The sequence below is a fragment of the Perissodus microlepis genome, chromosome 13 (assembly GCF_051167445.1).
Source record: "Perissodus microlepis isolate ML-2025 ecotype Zambia chromosome 13, ASM5116744v1, whole genome shotgun sequence".
NCBI lineage: Eukaryota > Metazoa > Chordata > Actinopteri > Cichliformes > Cichlidae > Perissodus > Perissodus microlepis.
Window position 1 is genome coordinate 33400657 of NC_140473.1, and position 10284 is coordinate 33410940.

The window sequence follows — 10284 nt, forward strand, 5'->3', positions numbered from 1 at the left end:
ACAAGTAGGCCTGCAGAGCGAGAGCGAAGTGCTCTAATAGGGTGATATGGTACTACAAGGTCATTAAGATAAGATGGGGCCTGATTATTTAAGACCTTGTATGTGAGGAGCAGGATTTTGAATTCAATTCTGGATTTAACAGGAAGCCAATGAAGGGAAGCCAAAACAGGAGAAATATGCTCTCTCCTTCTAGTCCCTGTCAGTACTCTTGCTGCAGCATTTTGGATTAGCTGAAGGCTTTTCAGTGAGTTTTTTGGACATCCTAATAATAATGAATTACAGTAGTCCAGCCTGGAAGTAATAAATGCATGAACTAGTTTTTCAGCGTCACTCTGAGACAGGATATTTCTAATTTTAGAGATGTTGCGCAAATGGAAGAAAGCAGTCTTACATATTTGTTTAATATGTGCGTTGAAGGACATGTCCTGGTCAAAAATGACTCCAAGGTTCCTCACAGCGTTACTGGAGGCCAAGGTAATGCCATCCAGAGTATGAATCTGCTTAGATACCATATTTCTAAGATTTTCAGGGCCGAGTACAATAACCTCAGTTTTATCTGAATTAAGAAGCAGAAAGTTAGCGGCCATCCAGGTCTTTATGTCTTTAAGACATTCCTGCAGTTTAACTAATTGGTGTGTGTTATCTGGCTTCATGGACAGATAGAGCTGGGTGTCATCTGCATAGCAGTGAAAATGTATGCTATGTCTTCTAATGATGCTGCCTAAGGGAAGCATGTATAATGTAAACAGAATTGGTCCTAGCACTGAACCCTGTGGAACTCCATAATTAACCTCAGTGTGTGAAGAGGACTCTCCATTTACATGCACAAATTGGAGTCTATTAGATAGATATGATACAAACCACTGCAGTGCAGTACCTGTAATACCTACAGCATGTTCTAATCGCTCTAATAGGATATTATGGTCGACAGTATCGAACGCTGCACTGAGGTCTAGCAGGACAAGCACAGAGATGAGTCCACTGTCAGAGGCCATAAGAAGATCATTTGTAACCGTCACTAAAGCTGTTTCTGTGCTGTGATGAGCTCTGAAACCTGACTGAAACTCTTCAAATAAACCATTCCTCTGCAGATGATCTGTTAGCTGTTTGACAACTACTCTTTCAAGGATTTTTGATATGAAAGGAAGGTTGGAGATTGGCCTATAATTAGCTAAGACTGCTGGGTCTAGAGATGGCTTTTTGAGTAAAGGTTTAACCACAGCCAGCTTGAAGGCCTGTGGTACATAGCCGACCATTAGAGATAGGTTGATCATATTTAAGATCGAAGAATTAATCAATGGCAGGACTTCTTTGAGCAGTTTTGTAGGAATGGGGTCTAAAAGACACGTTGATGGTTTGGAGGAAGTAATTATTGAAGTTAACTCAGAAAGATCAATTGGAGAAAAAGAGTCTAACTTAACATCAATGGTACTAAGAGTAGCTGTAGATAATATTACATCTGTGGGATGATTACTGGTAATTTTTTCTCTAATGATAAAAATTTTATTTGTGAAGAAGTTCATGAAGTCATTACTAGTTAACGTTAAAGGGATGGTTGGCTTGGAGGAGAGAGACCTAATATTTAATAATCCACATTTCACTGTTTTACTCTTTGGTTCAGATGTGGATACTGTATTGTTCTTTCTTTTTGATTGTTTATGTTTAAGTTGTTTGTTGCTGGTTTTTAGTTTGTTTTTTGTCTTTTTGGAAGCTGACACAGTCTCTATGGAGATGGGTTTTTGGAGGGGTAGCAGGAGGAGAGAAGCTGCAGAGAGGCGTGTAAGACTGCAACTCTGCTTCCTGGTCCCAACTCTGGATAGTCATATTTTGGGGGGTTTAATAAATTTGTCCATATTTCTAGAAATGAGAGCTGCTCCATCCAAAGTGGGATGGATGCCGTCTCTCCTAACAAGACCAGGTTTCCTCCAGAAGGTTTGCCAATTATCTATGAAGCCCACATCGTTTCTGGGACACCACTCAGACAGCCAGCAATTTAAGGAGAACATGCGGCTAAACATGTCACTCCTGGTCTGATTGGGGAGGGGACCAGAGAAAACTACAGAGTCCCACATTGTTTTAGCAAAGTTGCACATCGATTCAATATTGATTTTAGTGACCTCCAATTGGCGTAACCGGGTGTCATTACTGCCGACGTGAATTATGATTTTACTGAATTTACGTTTACCCTTAGCCAGCAGTTTTAAATTTCCTTCAATGTCGCCTGCTCTGGCCCCTGGAAGACAATTGACTATGGTTGCCGGTGTCTCTAGCTTCACATGTCTGAGAACAGAATCACCAATTACCAGAGTTTGACCCCCGGCGGGTGTGTCACCGAGTGGGGAAAAACGGTTAGACACATGAACGGGTTGGTGGTGTACCTGGGGCTTCTGTTTAGGACTATGCTTCCTCCTCACCGTGACCCAGCCGCCCTCTTTCCCCAGCTGCTTGGGGTCTGCCGGGGAACAGCTAGCGGGGCCTACGCTATCTTCGGCTGCACCAGCTACAGGGGCCTGGCTAGCTACGGGTGAATGAAGGGTGCGAAGCCGAGTCTCCAATTCAGTAATCCTGGCCTCCAGAGCTGCAAATATGCTACATTTGTTACAGATATCATTACTGCTAAAGGAGGCCGAGGAGTAACTGAACATCTGACACAATGAGCAAGAAAGTGCAGGAGGGACAGGTGAAGTAGCCATGGTGCTAACGAGTCGGCTACGAGCTAAGCTAAGCTAGCGAAACAGTACAGAGACAGTGAGTGAATACTTTGGCTATAAATTAGGTAGTGAGTACACAGAAAGTGTGCTTTGGATGAAGCACGTGAAGATTATACTATGAAAGAAGAATGTATTTAAAAGTTGTTAATTAAATTGCTAAGCAAATAAGCTACTCAGAAACACCACTGTGTTTGAGCAGGAACAGGAAGTGATACTCTACCGCAGAGCGAGCGAACACCAAGTGACAGCGCCACCATCCATGGATGCGTGGATGGATGGATGGATGGATGGACGGATGGATGGACGGATGGATGGATGCGTGGATGGATGAATGCGTGGATGGATGGATGGACGGATGGATGGATGCGTGGATGGATGGATGCGTGGATGGATTGATGGATGGACGGCTGGATGGACGGATGGATGGATGCGTGGATGGATGGATGGATGGATGGACGGATGGATGGATGGATGGATGCGTGGATGGATGAATGCGTGGATGGATGGATGGATGGATGGACGGATGGATGGATGGACGGATGGATGGATGCGTGGATGGACGGATGGATGGATGGATGGACGGATGGATGGATGCGTGGATGGATGGATGGATGGATGGATGGACGGATGGACGGACGGATGGATGGATGGATGGATGGATGGATGGACGGACGGATGGATGGATGCGTGGATGGATGGATGGATGGATGGATGGATGGATGGATGGACGGATGGATGCGTGGATGGATGGATGGATGGATGGATGGACGGATGGATGGACGGATGGATGCGTGGATGGATGCGTGGATGGATGGATGGATGGATGGACGGATGGATGGATGGACGGATGGATGGATGCGTGGATGGACGGATGGATGGATGGATGGACGGATGGATGGATGCGTGGATGGATGGATGGATGGATGGATGGATGGATGGATGGATGGACGGATGGACGGACGGATGGATGGATGGATGGACGGATGGATGGATGCGTGGATGGATGGATGGATGGATGGATGGATGGACGGATGGATGGATGCGTGGATGGATGGATGGATGGATGGATGGACGGATGGATGCGTGGATGGATGGATGGACGGATGGATGGATGGATGGACGGATGGATGGATGCGTGGATGGATGGATGGATGGATGGACGGATGGATGGACGGATGGACGGACGGATGGATGGATGGATGGACGGATGGATGGATGGATGGATGGATGGATGGACGGACGGATGGATGGATGCGTGGATGGATGGATGGATGGATGGATGGACGGATGGATGCGTGGATGGATGGATGGATGGATGGATGGACGGATGGATGGACGGATGGATGGATGCGTGGATGGATGAATGCGTGGATGGATAGATGCGTGGATGGATGGATGGTCTGGATTGGGAGGGAGACTAGATGAAACTCACCACATGTGTCCCCCTGTGGTAAACTGAGTTTTTGGACATGAGTTCGACAGGCACACAGCTGTCTAGATATGATCCCATAGCTGACAGTGCATGTCAGAGCACAGACAAAGCCATGATGTGCAAAGAATTGTCTGTAGAGCTCTGAGACAGAAAATTCCAGGCCAAGCTGAACAATCAGGGTAGAACAACCTTAGCTAGGGAGGAGAACCTGGCGGTCCCTCCGACAGAGCTTCAGTGTTGCTCTGTAGAGAGAAGAAAACTTTCCAGAAGGACAACTGTTTCTGCAACACTCCATCAATTAGGTCTGTATGGAAGTAAAAGCCCCATGACAGCCCCCTGGAGCTTTCCAAAAAGAAGCTTAGCTGAAGGATGTTTGGATCACCAGAAACAAAATTCTCTGGTCTGATGAAACAAATATTGTATTCTTTGGACTGAATGCCAGGCATCATGGCTGGAGGAAACCAGGCACTGCTCATCACCTCCCCAATAAGCAAAGTGATGGCACCATCATGCTATGGGAAGGAACTAGGAGACCAACATGTAGCCACACATCTGAAAGCATATTGATTTGCTCTCCTGATATTTAGACTGTAGTATTGATATTTTAACCTTTCTTTGAATGCAGCAGTGTGTAGAGTGCTTTGGACCTGGGAGTACAGTTTCATCTTGCAGTTATTTTAAAGCTAGCTAACAACTCCTGTGTTGGCTACTCCAGCTCTACGTCTTTGCTTAGTGCCATTATTTACTGACAGAACATCAGCAAAAGTTGTAATCATGAATGGCATCAGCAATTTGCCTGTTTTAGAGAGTTTAGAAAGTGTGTGTTTTCCTATGAAGCATCATTTTTGAATAACAATACAAACTAGATGTGAAGTGGTGCTTTTTTCAAAATAAGCTATCACCCAGTACATAGCACAAGCTACACTTCCTCACAGACATTTTAAACAGTCAGTCAGTGCCCTTTTAAGGAAACTTATCACCTAAATGTCTGAATGCAAAGCCACATTTGGAGTATTACAACCTGCGCCCTCACAGTCAAGCAATAATTTCACAGTCCTGCCTTTGATACAACAGGACACTTGATTGTCTGTGTAAATGTGACTTTTGGCCCACCTAAATAATCCACAGTTGTATATGTTGCTGTGGTTTACTGTATATCTTGACGGCTCTGTCTTATGAAACCTCATATTTGAAAAACTTACATACATTTGAACGGTTTCATAATGAATTTGCCCACCTTTCTGTGCCTGACACATATGTCCCGAGGACTCATTACTGTGAATCGGTATGAAAATATTGGGTGTAGCCTCAGATATTTTTGTTGGTTTTGTGCCACTTCAGTTGAGTTTTAGCTGATTATTCTTCTGGTAGTAACAAGACTGACATATGTTAGACTTTTACTCGAATTTGACAAGATGACGGAATACTTTATATCTTTGACCCACTCTCTTCTTCGGATTTGCGTAAAACTTCAATTAAAAAAGCACATAATCGTTTAGTGATTAGTACAGCATCATAACGGACTTACCAACAGTTGTGAAAACAGTGCAACAGAAGAACATAGAGCCGAAAAAATCCCATCTATCAGGTCTCTGGAACCATATGGACTGGAACTCGTTCTGCATTTTCTCCGTCACTCCCTCCACTATTTGTTCAGTGGCGGTGCTATTAGCTGAGAAAGAGAGACGAGAAAATCCCAGTGCAGAGCAAATCAGTGATGCTACTGATACAATGATAATATAAAGTCTGTTTAATTACCAAACCCATAATTAAGTTCATCAAAGACACGTTTGATCTGCTACAAACAGAGTTTTGTGAGCGCTCACCGGTGAGGTTTTGTACGGTCTCTACCATTTGGCACAGAAACTTGTGGTACTCCTCCTGGACAGCGGACGGTGTGCGTCCCTCGATGTGTTGGAAAATAAGTGCACCCAGCGCTGCGTATGCCACCAAAGAGGAGCACAGCAAAAGGTGCGGAACGAACCTCCAAAAACGCGCCGCGCACTTCTTAGACTCATTCTTTACACTTATTGTTCTCTTCGCTTTCACTGACATCTTCGTCCCCGCAGCGCCTGCAGTCCGTGAGGAGAGCGCCTGTAGTTCCGTTAACTGCTGGCTGCGTCGGTCTGTCTCTCTTCTGCCAAGTGCAGAGAACCGCGAGTCCGTCGCGGGGCCGCGCACAGCCAAAGCGGAAATGATTTGACTTTAATTAGTTACGCCCTTGATGATCTTCAGTTGAACTTTTCCGAACAAGTTTCTGTTCCTGATCAGAGATCAAATTCACTCCACCTATTAAAAACACACTCCAACAGCCCAGACAGGGTGGCCCACATATTAACCCGCATCTCTACACATAAAATCACATTTACACAGTTCTTTCAACTTTAACTTGTATTTTATTTTGAATATCTTTACAAATAAACCTTTACAAGAGCCATTCTTCCACTTTCTTCAGGACCCTGTCCCAGTGGGTACAATCTAGACAGATCACCAGTCTGTCACAGGACTAACACAGAGAGACAGACAACCATCCTCTCATATTCATACCTGTACAATCACAAATAACTGCATATCTTTGGCCTGTGGGAGAAGGGCATCAGAAAGGCAGGAGGTGGCTCCCAGGAGCAGATTCATAACACTGAGGTTCAAACAAAAACTATTTGATTTACAGGGCAAACTGTAACAAAATGACAAGACTTGATGGGTGTGGATTTACATGGCATGTCTGAAAGAGGAAGGACATCAGATTTGACTACACGAAGTAGCTGAAACTGGAACCAACTAAAAAACCTAATGTGCAAACATGGGGCGTGACGTGGGGTGGGGTGGGGTGGGGGGGGCAAACTGGAATGTGAGATGCCTGTGGAGAGCAGGTGAGCGGGGAGCAGAGAGCTGCCACATGACGCTCTTCTGACTCTGCGGCTGCCTGTGCTCTCACCGGCGGTGCATCCAGCATAGCGGACAGAGGACAGTGGGAACAAAACCTCTTGGTCTTCTGCTTTCTGAGTGGCTGTCCTCCACTCCTGTTCCCTCCACCCCCTTCACCTACAAGTGTGAGTTCTGTAACACATTCACCACACAACGTCAAAGCGCACATATTCCTGAATTTATGACTTGAGAGGGCACAGCTGAGCTTTTGTTCTCTGATTCCAGAGGTCTAATCACACCTGTGGTTGTGAGCTGTAAATAAATCAATGAGTGCATTTTAAATTACAGTTTGCAGCTTAAGTATATTTGTGAAAGTATCCTTAAAAATTAGATACTTACAGAAAACTTACAAATTTGTCAAGGAATCAAATAATTATATTCTGCACTGTAAGTTATTGTGACACTATCTCTTTTTTAAACTTAGCCGTACGGGGGTGTCTGTAGCTTGGGAGGCAGAGCAGGTCATCTACTGATGATTGATGGTTCGATCCCTGGCTGCTCTAGTCCAAATATCCTTGGGAAAGATAATGGCACCCGTCCATGAGTGTGAATGCTCGATAGAAAGCACTTACAGCAACCGAACACTTGAGGATAGAAAACAGCGCTGGTACAGACGGGTGGGTGAAGGTGAACACAAACGTCTCCTGAGGTAAAAGCTCTAAAATTTACTGCGTACTTTGATTTTTTTCATATCGACAGTCAGCGTCAAGTTACGTACCCACCACTGTTTGAATGAAACAGTGTGCGCTTCATACATGAAACACTCACCCTTACTTATGCTGAAATAGGCCAATGCTGCTGACGGCTTCCCATGATGCACTTTGTGTTTTTTAATCCATTCCTCTCTTTTCACTCTCCGTGTATTTATACACACCTTTTCATTTAGTCCTTAGTTACTATTAATTTGTACCACCGTCTTTGTCCCATCTCCTCCCTCGGCTGCTCCGCCCTGAGCCAGGTTCTGCTGCTGGGTTCTGCTGCTGGGTTCTCGTGGTGTGCTGTTCCTACTTGTTGTCCCTGGTTGTTCACTGATTGCTGAGGTTTTCTTTGAGTTCTTGGAGGATCTTTACCCTACAATATATCACTCTTTGAGGCGACTGTTGTTATGATTTGGTGCTATAAAAATAAAATGTAATTGAGCAGCTATGGTGGAGAGGGATTTTGTTTTAGCAACAAACTCAATGGGCACATTTTCAGAAACTGTACTATGTTGTCTGTCCTCCATTTTGGCGGTTCCGTTTCCTGTTTTGAGCGTATCCACCCCCGAGTGTCCCAGACCGGAGAAAATGTGATGGAAAGTGAAAATGAACGTATTACCCTGAACATCTTGCCCTGTGAGGGTCTTTGGTGGATGTTAAGTAAAAGCACTGTCCTTTGCAGGTGATCACTGATTAGAGCGACTGCACCTATGTTGATGTTGACACTATTCATGTTCCTATTTCAGGATTCAAGACATTTATTGTGTTTCCAAGTGTTGAAGTAGTGTGAGAAGGAACAATATAAAGTAGTGGGGGTCCCTGTGAGGCAGTATTATAACAAGCTGAAGAAGTAGCGACTGAAACCGTGATAAAATGTAAAATACAATAGAAATTCAAGAATGTGTATGAGATAATTAAGAAATAACACATTTTTAAGGTGAAGGGCCTTGATACATATGAGGATGAATATAAACTCATGTTAAAGGTTCAAAGCACAAACATCACATCAGATGTGAGGTTTGGATGTTTGGTTTCCTTCCTCCCTGGAGCACAGCTCCCCCTTTGTACTGCGTTGTTGTATTATTAACGTCACTGTAAATCAGAGGTGGAAAGTAACGAATTACATTTACTTGCGTTACTGTAATTGAGTAGTTTTTTTGTGTATTTGTACTTTTTAAAGTCATTTTTCAAGTCTGTAATTTTACTTTTACTTAAGTATATTTTTTAAAAAGTATTGTAGTTCGCTACGTTTTCAATCACACCCGTTACTGAGTAAATTAAAATAAAAATAAAAACCATTGCGCTTCGGAAATACTGCAGGGAATGATGGGTAGTAGAACAAATTGGCGCTAAGGTCACGTTAAAGATGGAGTCTGACGTCGGTGTTACGGATCCAGCGAAAAAAGAAGCCCCGTCGAATTCTGCTGACCCTGAACTGAAGAAACGGATGTGAACCCCTGGCCGTATTTAAGGGACCATTTCGGCTTCAAGTGCAAGAAAGGCAACAGCTTTATTATGCAGTGTAAGCTGTGTTTGCCCAGAGAGACCGAGTTAGCAGCTTTTAAAAATTCCACATCAAACCTGCGCAAGCATGTAGAGGTAAGTTAAATACAACTCGTACCGTTACGGTAGCAAAAAGGCTGTGTTCAAATTAATCACATTAAGTTAAGACATCTGTGAAGAACACAGATAACGTTGGTTGGTACTAGCAACTTGCTGTAATCGGGCACGTTGTTGTCCACGCAACTTACTTTTTTTTACTGGGTTGGTAAATTGCCAAAAGAAAATGTGTTTACCTACGTTTTTCCTGTTTGTTAATAATAATAATTTATTTTAAAAAATAGTTAAATTAAAGACAGAAGCGGCTACTTTCTTACTTAACCCACATATGTTCACTCTGCAGGCAAAAGAATAACAGAGCGCTCACTTACCTTAGATTAGTCAAAGACAGCTGACTTCTGTTACTTGTTAATTAGCACTTGCAACCTCCCGTTAACTAGCCTGTTACTGTCCAATAAAACAAACACGAGGTATATTGGTGTAATTTACCAGCGGTAGCTATGTAATGCATTGATGTCTTATTAGGGACGTCAAAAAACTTTCTCTCAAACTTAACACTGGCCTGCCTGCCTCAGCTGCCTTCGAGCGTCTCTTTAGCTGTGCTGGACTACTGTTCACTGCAAAGTGAGCAAGGATGAGCTCTACTAACTTTGAAAATCAACTGCTCCTCAAAATTAACAGGAGGTTCAGAGAGTAACACTCTAGGATGGATACAAAGGAACTTTAATCTAGAGGTACAGTAGGGCAGGGCCAAGTTTAAAAAATTTAAAAACATTTTTAAAGCAGCTGCCGTTCAGTTCAGGACTTGTTCTCTTATTTGACAGTTTAGAACACATTCTCATGTGAAAGAATGATGTGGTTTTGTATTGAAAACACTGTGATACCTGACAGTTTGGTTGATTGGTTTGGTGACCATTATCCATTTTCATGTATAGACTTGCAGTTTAACTGCCAC

General features: G+C 43.7%; 1 protein-coding gene across 1 annotated transcript in view; it reads right to left on the bottom strand.

Annotated features, from left to right (window-relative positions):
* kcnk18 (potassium channel, subfamily K, member 18) overlaps nt 1-6329 on the bottom strand; it is a 16202-nt gene extending 9873 nt beyond the window's left edge. The window contains exons 1-2 of the mRNA XM_084949219.1: nt 5970-6329; nt 5672-5815 (exon numbers count right to left, since the gene is read on the bottom strand). Coding sequence (XP_084805345.1) covers nt 5672-5815; nt 5970-6198 — 373 coding nt within the window. The 5' untranslated portion in view covers nt 6199-6329. The remainder of the gene's footprint in view (nt 1-5671; nt 5816-5969) is intronic.
* Nucleotides 6330-10284: the final 3955 nt, after the last annotated feature.